The following is a 19,291-nucleotide window of genomic DNA, read 5'->3' as shown; positions in this document are numbered from 1 at the left end:
TCAAGTCCCTCAATTTCAGCCAGAAATTACCTGAAATCATAGAAAAACACACAAACTCATAGTAAAGTCCAGAAATGTGAATTTAACATAAAAACTAATGAAAATATCCCTAAAAGTAGCTTGAACTTACTAAAAACTACCTAAAAACGATGCCAAAAAGCGTATAAATTATCCGCTCATCACGAATCACCATGGATAGTCGACACTTCTTGGATGCGTGCTGATGAAAAATGAGGACATCCAATCATTCAAATGGCTATTTGAGTGTTGGGTACGTTGCATGGGAGGGAATGCACCAAAAGGTATTCTTACCGATCAATGCGCATCGATTCAAAGGGCAATTGAGTTGTGCATGCCAACAATAATTCACCGCTGGTGCATCTGGCACATTATGAAGAAGATTCCAAGAAAATTAAATGGCTATAAGGGACACAACAAAATTGAACAAGAGATAAGGCATGTTGTTTGGAACTCGTACACAAAAGAAGTATTTGACAGAAACTGGATCGATTTCCTTAGAAAGTACGGCCTTGGAGGCAACAAGTGGCTTTCAGGTAATTGAGATTTCAATTTCAATTATTTTTATGCTCATATTTTTTTTCCAAAGCATGCACTATTTTCGGTTCACCAGACCTTATAGTTTTGGTTTGGTATGCAGAGCTGTACGAGGATCGCCATATATGGATTCCGGTTTACTTGGATAACCACTTTTGGGCCAGGATGAGAAGCACACAAAGGAGCGAGAGTATGCATTCATTTTTCAACAAGTTCATCACACGGAATAGCTCCTTGAGACAATTTGGGAAGCAAGACGACAATTTCCTAGCAAGTAGAGAGAGAATTCGATGCTGCAGATTTTTACACTGTGATACCGTGTGCAACAAAATCAGCAATAGAGGCACAGTTTCAGCATGTATATACCCATGAGAAGTTCAAGGAAGTTCAAGCTCAATTAAGAGGTAAAGTGAACTGTATCACAAGATCAATGCATTCCACCCTAGGTTTCACAACATATGAAGTAATAGAGCAGGTTTTCAACTCGACATTCAATAAGGTTGTTGTCGCCTACGACACAGTATCAGGAGATGTAAAGTGCCATTGCTTGCTGTTTGAGTCTAGGGGCATATTGTGCCACCATTCCCTAAGTGTCCTAAGCTTTGAGCAAGTGGATAATGTGGCACCAAAATACATATTGGAACGTTGGAGCAAGAACATAAAAAGGAGGTATACACACATCAAGAGTAGCCAAGATGAACCTCTACTAGAGCCAAGAAGTAAGAGATTTGACGAATTGGTGTTTCGATCACACAATATATGTGAATTTGCATCTGAGTCTGAAGAGTTGATCAGAATTTTGCACCGAGCATTTGACAAGGTCATGGCGGAGATGGAAGAATATCAAAGGAGAAGCAAAGGAAAAAGTTTGTTAACCCACGAAGAAGCGACATTAAGCAATGTGAATGACCTTCAAAGCCCACCACGTGTCAAAACAAGAGGTCGGCCCAAGAACAGACTTGGATCAAACTTAGAAAAAAAGATCTCAAATGCCATGAAGAAAAAGAAAAATACATGCCCCAAGCAATATAAAATTGACTTACTTTTGATTAGTTAAAAATTCAAATTTTCATTTTGCTAATACACAATTATGTCTTTTGTAGTTGAACCTTTTAGACTCCGGATTATCGATTCAGTTAAGCTCCATTCTTTACAATACGCCAGATATGAATTATCCAAGAGAGGATTGTACAAGTTTTAGTTTTTATTAATGTAAATTTTTGTTCGCCCATGAGCAAATTTCGGTTCACCATAGTTATAGCAGGTTTAATTTCTGAATGTTGATAGTCTTTAATGAATAGTCACTTTTTTGTGAAATTCTATATTGATATATGCATTTTTTCGATTCGTATAGTGTATTAATTTCTAAGTTGAATAATTAGAATTTTTTTTTGGTTCATGGTTCAGAGTTCAGAGTTCAGGGTTTAGGGTTTAGGGTTTAAGGTTTAGGGTTTAAGGTTTAGGATTTTAGGGATTAGGGTTTTAGGGTTTAGGTTTTATGGGTTCAGGGTTCAGTGTACAGGGGTTCAGTGTGTTTCAAACTTTCGGTTCGCCCCATATATTAATTTCGGTTCACCGTGTTCATGGTTGAGGGTTTAGGGTTTAGAGTTTAGGGATCTAGGGTTTCGGGTTCAGGGTTCAGGGTTTTAAGAGTTTAGGGTTTACGGTAGGGTTCATGGTTTAGGGTTTAGGGTTTAGCATTTAGGGTTTAGAGTTCAGTGTTCAGGATTCGGGTTTAGAGTTCATGGTTCGGGTTCAGGGTTTAGGGTTTAGGTTTTAGGGTGTAGGGTTTAGGGTTTAAGTTTTAGGGATTTAGGGTTTATGAGTTCAGGGTTCAGTGTTTAGGGTTCTGGTTTTAGGGTTCAGGGTTCTGATAGTAAGATTCTTTTAAAATTAGCTCTATGTTATGTTGAGATATGCACTTTTTCGGTTCACCACGTGTATTAATTTCGGTTCATTGCATTTTTGGGGTTCATAATTTTTTGGTAAATACCCTGATTTTATTCACTGTGAACCTGCAACAAAACAACAGCCAGGCAGTTCCAACAGGTATATAACAAGACAAGGAGTAATCCATCTTGAATCAATATATAAATTAACATTAGATATATACATTAATATTAACGTTTACATTAATGTTGACATATACACATTCAAAAGAAGTAGTGTCTGCTTTTTTAAACAAGTTAAACAAAATATTGTTAATTAGAACCAGTTAAACTGTACTGGTTTTGAGATTCACTTGATATTTCTGAATCCGTCGGAACAATTTTTTCTTTTTTCACAAGCCTCTTTTGTCTTGTTCTTTCTGCCAGCGTTATATTGTCGAATTCGGATTCTGATTTGGATTCCGAAAAAGATTCTTCTTCCGAAGAAGAATCCACAACAACAACTCTCTTTTCTTCTTTCTTCCTTTTTCTTTTCTCTTTCCCCTTCAGAAAAGTTGTTTTGTTTTGCACCTTCTTTCTTTTTGTTTTTTTATCCTTTATTTGCTTTCTATACAAAAGTCCCTAAAACATAAACTTATTTAGTTAGCAGAGTATTTTAGAAGCATCTGAAACGAGGAAATACAAAAACAATCAGGTGAATCAAAATGACCATAAACACTGAACCGAACACAATTCATGTGATGAATAATACATGATAAACATTCAATTATCAAGAAAAATATTTTTGCATGCACAATTATTCAAATCAACACATTACCATTGTGTCCGTTGCTTCCTCAGAAATCCGGTCGAGCATCATCTTTTTTGTCCAATAGGCCACCCACGGTGCCGGGGGAGCATCAAGTCCATCCAAGTGAGGGAACTTGGTTTCATGAAAGTATATCAGCATCAAAATAAAAACACAACCCTCAACGAACTTTTCTTCCCCTTTATCTTATTTTTGATTCCATTCCTCAAGAAGCTGAGCACATGATTTGCCCAATCCCACGGTCGGATGTTGTTCACACAAAAGATAGGTGGCTTATGGATCGCGGAGGTCATGCATACCGTCGTCCGCATCAAGAAGCACTTCTGTACTAAGACGACAAAAGTCCTGCAGAATTTTTGCCGGTTCTCTTCCCCTTCAATACTCATATTTAGGACAGACTTTGTCAAAGTTGCCAACGTAACACATTTAAGGCTGTCAAATATTGCCTTGTCTTCCTCATTCAGTTTGCGATGGTCAATCTTTTTAGGAAAATGATTCTCTACAATATTTTAATAGCAACAAATGAGCCAAAAAAGGTTCAGTTTAATTTTTTATATACCAATGAACCGAAATTAAAGGTAGCAATGAACCAAAATTAAAGGGAGCAATGAACTGAAATTATAGGGTGCAATGAACCGAAAATAAGCAAGTGAAAAGTGTATTACCGCCGTGGTTTATGCCCAGCGCAGCTGCTACCTTGGCAGGTGTTATGTATATTTTTCCATGGAGAGTTTTCAGGCATCCATGATACTCATCATAGCACTCAATCAATTCTCTTAAGAGGGCGTGAGAGACGTTCATTTTTGGGACATGTGCCAGGGCACCGAATCCCATTTCTTCAACTATATATTTCTTTTACTGACTCATATTCTTGAACACTGTTGCTATTGCCTTTGTTTGAAAATAGAATGTGAGGATATATTTATAATACAAAATAGATATTATTTGAATGAAAGCGGATAAATATATTTAATATGCTTACGTTATAGTGTGGCTTCTCTTTCTTTGTCACCATTGTTTTGTTTCTGTTTTGCTGTAATGAAAAAAATTGGTCACTACTTCACTCAATACACTGATAATAGTATCACAATAATCTTAACCCTGAACAAAGTAGAAGGAGGCAACTGAACCGAACAACTTTCATTTTGTGAATGAATCGTTATCAACTTTCAATCATCAAGAATAGTATTTGCCCATGCAAAAGAAGTACTGAACAGAGTAACAATCAAGTACAAAGTCCTAGTTACACTATCCACTGAACTGAATGAAAACAAGAACAAATATCATTCAAAGCCCTAGTTATATTGTAAAAATGCGATCACAATAACCCTAAACCCTGAACAAATTAAATATCAAGTAAATCAAAATCTCAAAGGCCACCGAACCGAACAATGTACATGTGGTGATCAACTTTCAATCAACAAGAATAGTATTTCTCCATGCAAAAGAAGTACTGAACATAGTAACAACCAATTTTAAAGTCCTAGTTAAACTATCCAAACCGATAAGCAAAAGCATGTATATCTTAATCAAGTCAATTAAAATGTCGCAGGCCACGGAAAAACTCATTCTTGCACAGAATCAAACATGATAAATAATGAAAGAGCTAGAAAATGATTGCTGTATGCTACCACAATAATCTTAAACACTAAACATAGTAAAAAGAGGCCACCGGACCGAACAACAATCACTTGGTGTACCGAAATCACAAAGGCCACTAAACCGAACAATGTACATGTGGTGAATAAGTGGTTACAAACTTTCAATCAACAAGAATAATATTTTTCCATGCAAAAGAAGTACTGAACAGAGTAATGATGAGCGGATAATTTATACGCTTTTTGGCATTGTTTTTAGGTAGTTTTTAGTATGATTTAGTTAGTTTTTAGTATATAATTATTAGTTTTTATGAAAAAATCACATTTCTGGACTTTACTATGAGTTTTTGTGTTTTTCTATGATTTCAGGTATTTTTTGGCTGAAATTGAGGGACCTGAGCAAAAATCTGATTCAGATGCTGAAAAAGGACTGCAGATGCTATTGGATTCTGACCTCCCTGCACTCGAAATGGATTTTCTGGAGCTACAAAAATCCAATTAGCACGTTCTTAATTGCGTTGGAAAGTAGACATCTTGGGCTTTCCAGCAATGTATAACAGTTTATACTTTGCCTGAGATTTGATGGCCCAAAATGGCATTCCAAGTCAGCATAAAAATTCTGGCGTAAAACGCCCAAACTGGCACCAGAATTGGAGTTAAACGCCCAAACTGGCACCAAAGCTGGCGTTTAACTCCAAGAAAAGCCTATACACATGAAAGCTTTAATGCTCAGCCCAAGCACACACCAAGTGGACCCCGGAAGTGGATTTCTGCATCATTTACTTATTTATGTAAACCCTAGGTTACTAGTTCTCTATAAATAGGACCTTTTACTATTGTATTTTTATCTTTTGATCATCTTTGATCTTGAGATTAGGTCTTTGAACCCTTTTTTGTTTGTTTCATGCTATTTAGGAGGCATGGCCAATGTTCTTATGTATTTTCAATGGTAGAGTTTCTACACATCATAGATTAAGGTGTGGAGCTCTGCTGTTCCTCATGAATTAATGCAAGTACTACTGTTTTCCATTCAATTCATGCTTATTCTTATTCTAAGATATTCATTCGTACTTCAACCTGATGGATGTGATGATCCGTGACACTCATCATCATCTTTCCTTATGAACCCGTGACTGACAACCATTTCCGTTCTATCTGCGAGAGCTTGAGTGTGTATCTCTTGGCCTACTGGTTCACGACGCATGGTTGCCTCTCCTGACAATAGAGCTTCCATTCCGTGCGATCAGAGTCTTCGTGGTATAAGCTAGAATCAATTAGCATCATTCTTGAGATCCAGAAAGTCTAAACCTTGTCTGTGGTATTTCGAGTAGGATCTGGGATGGGATGACTGTGACGAGCTTCAAACTCGCGACTGTGGGGGCGCAGTGACGGTGCACAAAAGGATCAATGAATCTTACTCCGACACGATCGAGAACCGACAGCTGATTAGCCATGCGGAAAACCGTAGAGGACCATTTTCATTGAGAGGATGGATGGTAGCCACTGACAACGGTGATTCACCTACATACAACTTGCCATGGAAAGGAGTATGAATGATTGGATGAAGGCAATAGGAAAGCAGAGGCTCAGAGGGAACAAAGCATCTTCACATGCTTATCTGAAATCCCCACCAATGAATTGCATAAGTATTTCTATCCTACTTTATGTTCTATTTCGTTCTTTTAATTATCAAAACCCCATAACCATTTGAATCTGCCTGACTGAGATTTACAAGATAGCTTCAAGCCAATAATCTCCGTGGGATCGACACTTACTCACGTAAGGTATTACTTGGACGACCCAGTGCACTTGCTGGTCAGCTGCACGGAATTGTGTATAACGATTTTGTGTACCAAGTTTTTGGTGCCGTTGTCAGGGATTGTTCGAGTTTGGACAACTGACGGTTCATCTTGTTGCTTAGATTAGGTATTTTTATTTTTATTTTGTTCTTCAGAATTTTTAAGAATGAATTCTAGAGTTTCAGATGATATTTTTATCATCACAGGAGCTAATTGATTCCCATCAATTTGGCTATTGTATGTAATGTCCTGCTGAAGCTTGGTTAGCCAAGTCTAATCTTTTTAGACTGAAGTTTTAGACTAACATTGCATGATTCCTGGAATTCTTATTAAAAATTGAGTTTCTTATTTTCTTTTTCAAAATAATTTTTGAAAAAAAATAAAATATAAAAAAATTTATAAAATCATAAAATCAAAAATATTTTTGTGTTTCTTATTTGAGTCTAGTGTCACATTCTAAGTTTGGTGTCAGTTGCATGTTTTTAATAATCATTGCATTTTTCGAAAATATATTCATTGTGTCCTCATGATCTTCAAGTTGTTCTTGATGATTTTCTTTGTCTGATCTTTAAATTCTCTTGTTTTGTGTCTTTTGCTATTTCTCATGTGCATTCTCAATTTGTTAGTGTTTCTAGTATTTCTAAGTTTGGTGTCTTGCATGTCTTTCTTTTTTTAAAAATTTTCAAAAATATGTTCTTGATGTTCATCATGATCTTCAAAGTGTTCTTGCATGCATCCCTTGTTTGATCTTAGTTTTTATGTTTAATTTCATTCTGTTGTTTTTTTCTCTCTCATCATTAAAAATTCAAAAAAAATTCAAAATTATGTCTTTTCAAGTCAATAATACAGAGAATTGAAGATTCAGAACATACAGCAGAGGAATCACAGAAAAAAACTGGGCGTTCAAAACGCCCAGTAAGGAAGCATTTCTGACGTTTAAACGCCAGCCAGGGTACCTGGCTGGGCGTTTAACACCCAAGGAGGTAGACAAGTGGGCGTTAAACGCCAGAATGGATACCATTCTGGGCGTTTAATGCTAGGATAGCACCAAGGAGGTAATTTTGTTTTCAATTCAAATCTTTTTCAATTATTCAAGTTTTAAAACTAATTTTTCAAAATCTTATCTTTTTCATATCCTCTCATATCAATCATATCTTTTTCAAAATCAAATCTTTTTTCATTTTTCTTTTAATATTTTCGAAAATCCTTGCTAACAATTAATGTGGTGATTCAAAAATTTCAAATTTGTTACTTTCTTGTTAAGAAAAGTTCAATATTTGAATTCTAGAATCATATCTTTTAATTTCTTGTTAGTCAAGTCATCAATTTTAAAATCAAATCTTTTTTTTAATTTGTTTTTCAATCATATCTTTTCAAACATATCTTTTTCAATCAAATCTTTTTCAAATCATATCTTTTTCAAATTTTGAGTTAAAAAATCTTTTCTAACTTTTTATCTTTTCAAAAAATGATTTTCAAATCTTTTCACTATTTCTCATCTTTTTCAAAACCACCTAACTATCTTTTTCTCTCTAATTTTCAAAAATCACTAACCACTTTTTCAAAAATATTTTTAATTAATTAATTATTTTAATTTTAATATTCGAATTCTTCTCTCTCCCATCCCTTTCTATTTAATCACTAACAATTATCCTCCTTTGATAATTCGGACCCCCTCTCTCTATAAGCTCGAATTCTCTACCTCATCCTTCTATTCTTCTTTTCCTCTAACACATCAAGGAATCTCTATACTGTGACATAGAGGATTCCATACTTTCTTTATTTTTTTCTCTTTCATATAAGTAGGAACAAAGATAAAGGCATTCTTGTTGAAGCTGATCCTGAACCTGAAAGGACTCTGAAGAGGAAGCTAAGAAAAGCTAAAGCACAACCCTGGAGAGGACCTGACAGAAATTTTTGAAAAAGAAGAAGACATGGCAGCAGAAAATAACAACAATGACAATAATGCAAGGAAGGTGCTTGGTGACTTTACTGCACCAACTCCCGATTTCTATGGGAGAAGCATCTCTATTCCTGCCATTGGAGCAAACAACTTTGAGCTTAAGCCTCAATTAGTTTCTCTGATGCAATAGAATTGCAAGTTTTATGGACTTTCATTGGAAGATCCTCATCAGTTCTTGGCTAAATTTTTGCAAATCTGTGACACTGTTAAAACCAATGGAGTTGATCCCGAGGTCTACAGACTTATGCTTTTCCCTTTTGCTGTAAGAGACAGAGCTAGTATATGGTTGAACTCACAACCTAGAGACGGCCTGAACTCTTGGGAAAAGCTGGTTAATTCCTTCTTAGCTAAATTCTTTCCACCTCAAAAGATGAGTAAGCTTAGAGTGGAAGTTCAAACCTTCAAACAGAAAGAAGGTGAATCCCTCTATAAAGCTTGGGAAAGATACAAGCAATTAATCAGAAGGTGTCCTTCAGACATGCTTTCAGAATGGATCATCATAGGTATCTTCTATGATGGTCTGTTTGAGTTATCCAAGATGTCATTGGACCATTCTGCAGGCGGATCTATTCATCTGAAGAAAATACCTGCAGAAGCCCAAGAACTCATTGAAATAGTTGCAAATAACCAGTTCATATACACTTCTGAAAGAAATCCTGTAAACAATGGGACAACTCAGAAGAAAGGAGTTCTTGAGATTGATACTCTGAATGCCATATTGGCTCAGAACAAAATATTGACTCAGCAAGTCAATATAATTTCTCAGAATCTGACTGGATTGGAAGCTGCATCTGGTAGTGCTAAAGAAGCCTCCTCTGAAGGAAAAGCTTATGACCCTGAGAATCCTGCAATGGAAGAGGTGAATTACATGGAGGAATCCTATGGAAACACCTACAATTCTTCATTGAGAAATTACCCAAATTTCTCATGGAAGGATCAACAGAAGCCTCAACAAGACTTCAACAACAATAATGGTGGAAGAAATAGGTTTAGCAATAGCAAGCCTTTTCCATCATCTTCTCAGCAACTGATAGAGAACTCTGAGCAGAGTCGTTCTGGCTTAGCAACCATAGTCTCTGATCTATTGAAGACCACACTAAGTTTCATGAATGAAACAAGATCCTCCATTAGAAATTTGGAGGCACAAGTGGGTCAGTTGAGTAAAAAGGTTACTGAAACTCCTCCTAGCACTCTCCCAAGTAATACAGAAGAAAATCCCAAGAGAGAGTGCAAGGCCATAACCATGACCAACATGGCCGAACCTGGAGAGAGTGAGGAGGACATGATTCCCAGAGAGAAAGACCTCATGGGACGTCCACTGACTACTAGGGAGTTCCCTCATGAGGAACGAAAGGAATCTGAGGCTCATCTAGAGACCATAGAGATTCCACTGAACTTTCTATTACCATTCATGAGCTCTGAAGAATATTCTTCTTCTGAAGAAGATGAAGTTACTACTGAAGAGCAAATTGCTCAGTATCTAGGAGCAATCATGAAGCTAAATGCCAAACTATTTGGTAATGAGACTTAGGAGGATGAACCTCCGTTGCTCATTAATGAACTAAACGCCTTGGCTCAGTTGAAGATACCTCAAAAGAAACCGGATCCCGGAAGGTTCTTAATACCTTGCACCATAGGCACCATGACCTTTAAGAAGGCTCTGTGTGACCTGGGGTCAGGCATAAACCTCATGTCACTCTTTGTAATGGAAAAACTGGGAATCTTTGAGGTTCAAGCTGCAATAATCTCACTAGAGATGGCAGACAAATCAAAGAAGCAGGTTTGTGGACTTGTAGAGGATGTCTTGGTGAAGGTTGAAGGCCTTTACATCCCTGCTAATTTCATAATCCTAGACACGGAGAAGGATGAGGATGAATCCATCATCCTTGGCAGACCCTTCCTAGCCACAGCAAAAGCTGTGATTGTTGACAGAGGAGAGCTTGTCCTTCAAGTGAATGGCGACTACCTTGTGTTTAAGGCTCACGGATCTCCTTCTTTACACATGGAGAAGAAGCATGAAAAGCTTCTCTCAATACAGAGTCAACCAAATCCCCCACATTCAAACTCTAAGTTTGGTGTTGGGAGGCCTCAACTATGCTCTGAACATCTGTGAAGCTCCATAAGAGCTTACTGTCAAGCTATTGACATTAAAGAAGTGCTTATTGGGAGGCAACCCAATTTTTATTTATCTATGTTAAATTTCCATTGTTATTTTATGTTTTCTTTAGGTTAATGATCATGTGGAGTCATAAAAACAACTGCAAAAATCAAAGCAAATTAAAAAATAGCATTAAAAATAGCACACCCTGGAGGAGGAGCTTATTGGCGTTTAAACGCCAGTAAGGGTAGCAGAATGGGCGTTAAACGCCCAGTCTGGCACCATTCTGGGTGTTTAACACCAGAATAGGGCATTAGACTAGCGTTTAATGCCAGAAAAGGGTACCAAGTTGGCGTTCAACACCAGAAAGGGAAGAAAAGCTGAAGTTAAACGCCAGAAATGGGCAACAACCTGGCATTTAACGCCAGGATTGGCACCCAGAGGGCATTTACACGCCAAAATGGTGCAGGGATGAGAAATTCTTGACACCTCAGGATCTGTGGACCCCACAGAATCCCCACCTACCTCAACTCACTCTCTCTTCTTCACACATTCTAATAACACCCTTTCCCAAATACCCTTCACCAATCATCTCTATCTCTCTCCCCCATCACCTCTTCACCACTCACATCCACCCACTCTTCCCCAAAAAAACCCCACCTACCCCATCTTTCAAAATTCAAAAACTTTCCCTCCCAAACCCAACCCCCAATACACGAACCTACCCCTCTCTCCACTCCTATATAAACCCCTCATCCATCCATCATTTTCACACATCATACACACCACTTTTTCCCTAAAAGGCCGAACCTTTCTTCACCCTCCTTTTCCTCCATTCCTTCTTCTTCTCCGTCTTTCTTTCTTACTTTGCTCGAGGACGAGCAAACCTTTTAAGTTTGGTGTGAAAAAAGCGTTGCTTTTTGTTTTTTCATTACCATTTATGGCACCTAAGGCCGGAAAAACCTCTAGAAAGAGGAAAGGGAAGGCAAAAGCTTTCACCTCCGAGTCATGGGAGATGGAGAGATTCATCTCTAAGATCCATCAAGACCACTTCTATGAAGTTGTGGCCAAGAAGAAGGTGATCCCTGAGGTCCCTTTCATGCTCAAAAGGAATAAGTATCAAGAGATCCGACATGAGATTCGAAGAAGAGGTTGGGAAGTTCTCACCAACCCCATTCAACAAGTCAGAATCTTAATGGTTCAAGAGTTCTATGCTAATGCATGGATCACTAAGAACCATGATCAAAGTGTGAACCCGAACCCAAAGAATTGGCTTACCATGGTTCGGGGAAAATACTTAGATTTCAGTCTGGAAAATGTAAGGTTGGCATTCAACTTGCCAATGATGTAAGGAGATACACGCCCCTACACTAGAATGGTCAACTTTGATCAAAGGTTGGACCTAGTCCTCATGGACATATGTGTGGAAGGAGCTCAGTGGAAAAGAGACTCCAAAGGTAAGCCAGTTCAATTGAGAAGGCATGACCTTAAACTCATGGCCAGATGATGGTTGGAATTCATCCAACGCTTCATCATTCCTACTAGTAACCGATCCGAAGTGACTATAGATCGGGCTATCATGATCCATAGCATCATGAGTGGAGAGAAAGTGGAAGTTCATGAGATCATACCTCTAGAACTGTACAAAGTGGCTGACAAGCCCTCCACTTTGGCAAGGTTAGCCTTCCCTCATCTCATCTGTCACCTATGCAATTTAACTAGAATAGTCATAGAGGAAGACATCCTTATTGAAGAGGACAAGCCCATCACTAAGAAGAGGATGTAGCAAATAAGAGAGCCCGCTCATGGACCTCAACAAGAGCATGAGGAAGTCCCTCATCAAGAACTCCCTGAGATACCTCAAGGGATGCATTTTTCTCCACACAACTATTGGGAGCAACTCAACACCTCTTTGGGAGATTTGAGTTCCAATATGGAGCAACTAAGGATGGAGCACCAAGAGCACTCCATTTTTCTCCATGAAATTAGAGAGGATCAAATAGCCATTAGGGAAGAGCAACAAAAGCAAGGAAGAGACATAAAGGAGCTTAGGCGTTCCATTGGATCTTCAAGAGGAAGAACTAGCCGCCATCACTAAGGTGGACCTGTTCTTTGATTTCTTTGTTCTTATTTTTCTGTTTTTCGATTTTTATGCTTTATGTGTTATCTATGTTTGTGTCTTCATTACATGATCATTAGTGTCTAGTGTCTATCTCTTAAATCTATGAATAATTCCATGAATCCTTCACCTCTCTTAAATGAAAAATGTGGCTAATTACAAAAGAACAAGAAGTACTTGAATTTCAAATTTTATCTTGAAGTTAGTTCAATTATTTTGATGTGGTGACAATACTTTTTGTTTTTCTGAATGAATGCTTGAACAGTGCATATTTTTTATAGTGAAGTTTATGAATGTTAAAATTGTTGGCTCTTGACAGAATGATGAACAAAGAGAAATGTTATTGATAATCTGAAAAATCATGAAATTGATTCTTGAAGCAAAAAAAAGCAGTGAAAAAAAAAGAGGCGAAAAAGAAAAAGCAAGCAGAAAAAGCCAATAGCCCTTTAAACCAAAAAACAAGGGTAAAAAGGGATCCAAGGCTTTGAGCATTAATGGATAGGAGGGCCCAAAGGAATAAAATCCTGGCCTAAGCGACTGAATCAAGCTGTCCCTAACCATGTGCTTGTGGCATGCAGGTCCAAGTGAAAAGCTTGAGACTAAGTGGTTAAAGTCGTGGTCCAAAGCAAAAGAGTGTGCTTAAGAACTCTGGACACCTATAACTGGGGACTTTAGCAAAGCTGAGTCACAATCTGAAAAGGTTCACCCAGTTATGTGTCTATGGCATTTATGTATCCGGTGGTAATACTGGAAAACAAAGTGCTTAGGGTCACGGCCAAGACTCATAAAGAAGCTGTGTTCAAGAATCAACATACTGAACTAGGAGAATCAACAACACTATCTAAATTCTGAGTTCCTATAGATGCCAATCATTCTGAATTTCAAAGGATAAAGTGAGATGCCAAAACTGTTCAAAAGTAAAAAGCTACTAGCCCCGCTCATCTGATTGGGACTAAGTTTCATTGATATGTGAGATTCATTATATATTCTCTTCTTTTTATTCTATTTTTTTTAGTTGCTTGGGGACAAGCAACAATTTAAGTTTGGTGTTGTGATAAGCGGATAATTTATACGCTTTTTGGCATTGTTTTTAGATAGTTTTTAGTATAATTTAGTTAGTTTTTAGTATTTAATTATTAGTTTTTATGCAAAAATCACATTTCTGTACTTTACTATGATTTTGTGTGTTTTTCTGTGACTTCAGGTATTTTCTGGCTGAAATTGAGGGACCTGAGCAAAAATCTGATTCAGAGGCTGAAAAAGGACTGCAGATGTTGTTGGATTCTGACCTCCCTACACTCGAAATAGATTTTCTGGAGCTACAGAAGTTCAATTAGTGCGCTCTCAATTGCGTTGGAAAGTAGACATCTTGGGCTTTCCAGCAATGTATAATAGTCCATATTTTGCCTGAGATTTGATGGTCCAAACTGGCGTTCCAAGTGAGCATAAAAATTCTCGCGTAAAACGCCCAAACTGGCACCAGAATTGGAGTTAAACGCCCAAACTGGCATCAAAGCTGGTGTTTAACTCCAAGAAAAGCCTATGCACGTGAAAGCTTCAATTTTCAGCCCAAGCACACACCAAGTGGGCCCCGAAAGTGAATTTCTGCATCATTTACTACTAGTTCTCTATAAATAGGACCTTTTACTATTGTATTTTTATCTTTTGATCATCTTTGATCTTGGGATCAGGTCTTTGAACCCTTTTTCATTTGTTTCATGCTATTTGGGAGACATGGCTAATGTTCTTATGTATTTTCAATGGTGGAGTTTCTACACATCATAGATAAAGGTGTGGAGCTCTGCTGTTCCTCATGAATTAATGCAAGTACTACTATTTTCCATTCAATGCACGCTTATTCTTGTTCTAAGATATTCATTCGTACTTCAACCTGTTGGATGTGATGATCCGTGACACTCATCATCATCCTTCCTTATGAACGCGTGCCTGACAACCACTTCCGTTCTATCTGCGAGAGCTTGAGTGTGTATCTCTTGGCCTACTGGTTCACGACGCATGGTTGCCTCTCCTGACAACAGAGCTTCCATTCCATGCGATCAGAGTCTTCGTGGTATAAGCTAGAATCAATTGGCAGCATTCTTGAGATCCAAAAAGTCTAAACCTTGTCTATGGTATTCCGAGTAGGATCTGGGATGGGATGACTGTGACGAGCTTCAAACTCGCGACTGTGAGGTACAGTGACAGTGCACAAAAGGATCAATGGATCTTACTCCGACACGATCAAGAACCGACAGCTGATTAGCCATGTGGAAAACCGTAGAGGACCATTTTCACTGAGAGGATGGATGGTAGCCACTGACAACGGTGATCCACCTGCATACAACTTGCCATGGAAAGGAGTATGAATGATTGGATGAAGGCAATAGGAAAGCAAAGGCTCATAGGGAACAAAGTATCTTCACACGCTTATCTGAAATTCCCACCAATGAATTGCATAAGTATTTCTATCCTACTTTATGTTCTATTTCGTTTTTTTAATTATCAAAACCCCATAACCATTTGAATCCGCCTAACTGAGATTTACAAGATGACCTTAGCTTGCTTCAAACCGACAATCTCCGTGGGATCGACCCTTACTCACGTAAGGTATTACTTGGACGACCCAGTGCACTTGCTGGTCAGCTGCACGGAGTTGTGTATAACATTTTTGTGTACCAAGTAACAACCAATTTCAAAGCCCTAGTTACACTATCAACTGAACTGATTGAAAATAACAACAAATTTCATTTCAAGCCCTAATTATACTGTAAAAATGCATTCACAATAGTTCGATCTTCTAAACGAAGCAAATCAATCCAGTAAACCTAAAATGCAACTAGGAAAAAAGCGACATTGCAAGATTTCAAGTGAAGATTAGTTTTCTCATACCTTTGGTAGTCTATGTTGCTATTTTTGTTCGTTTGTGGTTGTTCGTTGCCAAATCTTCTCGCTATTCTTCTGCAATAGTGGTTTTCGTAGAGAACGTGACTGAAATTTGAGTGATTTTGAGAGAGATTCGAACAGAAGGATCGGTTTCGTGCGTTTTGAAGAAGAAGGAATATTTTTTATAATGAAGCGTGTGGAAGTCACGTTTATTTTAGTGACGTTGGAGGCGGGTAAATTTATTTGGGCTTGGGTCAACTTGGTTACATAGTTACATGGATATGTAGCATTCCTGGTAGAAATATTAGCATTTCATGAAGCGATTCGAGAATGTGTTTGGCTTAGGTCAATCGCCCAACATGTCCAAGATATATGTGGCTTACCTGTGAAGAAAATGCCAAGAGTCGTACACGAAGATAACTTTACTTGCATACATCAACTAAAAGAAGGATACATCAAAGGAGATAGAACAAAACACATTTCACCAAAACTCTTCTACTCTCATGATCTTCAACAAAGTGGTGATATAGACGTTCAACAAATCCATTCCAATAATAATTTAGTAGATAGGTTCACTGAAGCACTACCTACTTCAATATTTGAGGAACTAGTATATAAGATAGGAATGCGCCGACTAAGAGATATCAAGTGATGTAATTATCAGGGGGAGTAATACGAACTGTACTCTTTTCCTTAACCATGGTTTTTATCCCGCTTTGGGTTTTTTCTGGTAAGATTTTTAACGAGGTAGCTACCTAATGTATTACTTGACAGTGTGCTCTTTTTCCTTCACGATATTTTTTTAGTAAGGTTTTTTTATGAGGCACTAGTTTACTATTACTACTAGGGACATTCAAGGAATAGTGTTATAAATATATTTATTGTGGATTCCCTAGTGAGGCATTGGGCCCTTGGCTGTAAATAGCTCCTCTCATGTTCTCTAGACTCTAATGGACACAATCAATAATAGATTTACCTATCATTCTCTGTATTCTCTATCCTCCTTCCCTCAAACCCTAATCCTTATTTTCATAACGTGTAGTCTAATATATTTTTTTCTTCAAATCTTCATTCACGATCCATTTTAAATTAAGACGTAGTTCATAATTCATCCATTAAAATAACGATAAATTACTATTTTTATTCATGAAAATTTTAAACGCCAACAAATCTACCTATAAAACAACGAAATTGAAATTGTACCATGAAAGATGGGTATTGTACGAAAAAAAAATCTAAACTCTAAAAAGCTTCCTAAAATTTTCAAATTACCATTCTTTTAACCTTAATTTCTTATCCCCTCTCTATCCTACTGCAAATACTATAAGAAATACAATTAATTTTTTAAAAGTGTCAAAAATTAGGAAAAAAAGGGGTGCTGGTAAGACTGGGAGTGGCCATCACCGTTGGCATCGAGCAAGAGAGAAAGAGTGAGAGAAAAGGTCGAAACAGAGATAGTGAAAGAAAACGACAAAACCGAGGAGAGGAAGGAAGGGATGTGTTGACGCTGCCAAAGCTTCCCTCAAAGTCGCGGCTGTCAAAACTGCCACCAGAGAAAGGAAGAGATGTGTTGCCATCGTAGCTGGAGGCGTAGAGAACGAAGAGAGGGGGAGCTCAGATTAGCCAGAGAAAAATAGGAGAGTTGCAATGGAGGAGGAACCGTTCCGCCACTGTCACGTCTGCTGTCACCGTCGACGAAGCTCACCACTGGAGGCACTGTCCTCACTAATGGTAGTGGTCGTTGTTAAGGTGGATACAACAGAAACAGTGGTGATGGAAGTGGCAGTTATGACAATGGCAATGACTGTGGTTTTGGGAATGGTGGCAGTGACTAGTATTTAGTTATGGTTTATAGTTTTGCATAGATCTATCTAGCTTCTGACCTCTGAATTTAGTTGTTTGTTGGGAGGATGGTAGTGGTAAGAAGAAGGAGGCGACGGGGGTGGTGATTGGAGTGAAGGTGGTACTCGCAGTTGTGATAGATGTGGATGAGAGTTGGAGAAGAAAATTTTAGTGGTGATAAAACCATAAAGGGGATTATAGATTAGGATGGGTTAAGTTAGGCTAAGAAGGGTAATTTGATATTTTTGGGTAGTTTTTAGAGTTTAGATAATTTTATCATTTACAACTTCAATTTCGTTATTTTGTGGATAGATTTGTCAGCATTTAGAATTTTCGTGGACAGGGACAGATCCTGAAATTTTAATATAGAGGGGTAAAATTTTAAACAAAATTTTTAATTATTTTTTTATTAAATTTATTTTTATTCCATAAAAACAATTTAGACATAACATATAGATATTGAGTTAGTTTTTTAAAAGGTTTATCACTATATATATTAAAAAATTATACATTTTTTTCACAATTTTTTTTAGCATGACAGTTATATAAAAGAAACATAACAATATCAATAGTATATTATAAAATTATAAAATATCAATAATTTATAATGTATTCAGTTAAAAAATTATTACACATCTTATTAATTAAAAATAATTCTTTTAAAAAATTAATAAACAAATTATAAACTATTAATTATATGAAAGACATAGTACCTTTATAGAATATCTTTATAAAAAAAATTTAACAACATAAATTTAAAAAAAAAAGCTTTTTTAATAAGAAAAGAATATCTAAAATACACTATGTGATTACCAAAATATAACTACGTAATTCATTATTAATATTTTATATAATAATATAAATGTTAAATATGTTAATATTAAAAAACAAATTTTTTTAAAAAAATATATATAGAGATAATCATATAAAAATTCAACTATGCTACGTGTACACAAAAATCAGTCACTAATGCCAGCCACTAGTATAAAATATATCTTAGAATATAAATATGCATTCAAAATAAATTAAATCATATATGTATTTATACATAAATACAATAGTGGCTGATTTTGATATACAAATAGTATTTTTGATAAAAACTAATTTAAAAAATACAAAGACTTAAGAATATAATATTAAGTTGATTAAGTAAAAATATTAATAAACTAAACAATTAAGACATAAATCCATTATATAATAAAAAATAATATATATATAAAGCTACTAATTACATAATATTTTTATTATTATATTTTTATTTCTTTAAACACATATCTTATATACAAGTAAAGTTTCTTAAAATTTAGAGAGAACAAGATTACTATTCGTGCTCCTCTAGATCTGTTTCTGTTTACCCTTAAAATAATATAAATAATTACAATATATATTAATGCAAATTATACATTATTAAATTATTTGTTGGGCAATTTACATATTTAAATAAAAGCACAGAATCCTTTACCCAAATACACAAAATAGAAAGTTGTTATGTGCTTGTGCAAATTACTTTATTATGTAAACCGTGGGAGCCAACCACAGTTTTTGATTTGTACATAAACCGTGGCTGACAGGGACGTTTTATGGAAAGAAAAATTTGGCTGTAAACCGTGGCCACCAACCACGGATTAGGAAGGAAATGTTTTAGGCATAAACCGTGGGTGGCTACCACGGTTTATGAGGAATTTTGCATTAAACGTAAAACCTCCTAGGCTCCCACGGTTTACGTTTATATGTATA

At 36.6% G+C, this 19,291-nt stretch overlaps 1 protein-coding gene across 1 annotated transcript; it reads left to right on the top strand.

Annotated features, from left to right (window-relative positions):
• The first annotated feature begins 280 nt into the window (after window positions 1-280).
• On the top strand, window positions 281-17,294 carry LOC130966823 (protein FAR-RED IMPAIRED RESPONSE 1-like). Its single transcript, XM_057891647.1, has 4 exons — window positions 281-554; window positions 659-745; window positions 891-1,421; window positions 17,077-17,294. The coding sequence occupies exons 1-4, from the start codon at window positions 281-283 to the stop codon at window positions 17,292-17,294; spliced, it is 1,110 nt and encodes a 369-aa protein (XP_057747630.1).
• The last annotated feature ends 1,997 nt before the right edge of the window (window positions 17,295-19,291 follow it).

The sequence above is a fragment of the Arachis stenosperma genome, chromosome 3 (assembly GCF_014773155.1).
Source record: "Arachis stenosperma cultivar V10309 chromosome 3, arast.V10309.gnm1.PFL2, whole genome shotgun sequence".
Classification (NCBI taxonomy): Eukaryota; Viridiplantae; Streptophyta; class Magnoliopsida; order Fabales; family Fabaceae; genus Arachis; species Arachis stenosperma.
This window is presented reverse-complemented; position numbering and strand designations above follow the sequence as displayed.

What these genes read in the sequence shown, in the direction of transcription:
- LOC130966823 (XM_057891647.1), top strand. Translation starts at nt 281, where the DNA reads ATGGGAGGGAATGCACCAAAAGGTATTCTTACCGATCAATGCGCATCG. An exon ending in AAGCACACAAAGGAGCGAGA is followed by an intron (nt 746 to 890) that starts GTATGCATTCAT and finishes CAACAAAATCAG; the next exon opens with CAATAGAGGCACAGTTTCAG. An exon ending in AAGGAGAAGCAAAGGAAAAA is followed by an intron (nt 1,422 to 17,076) that starts GTTTGTTAACCC and finishes GTCAAAAATTAG; the next exon opens with GAAAAAAAGGGGTGCTGGTA.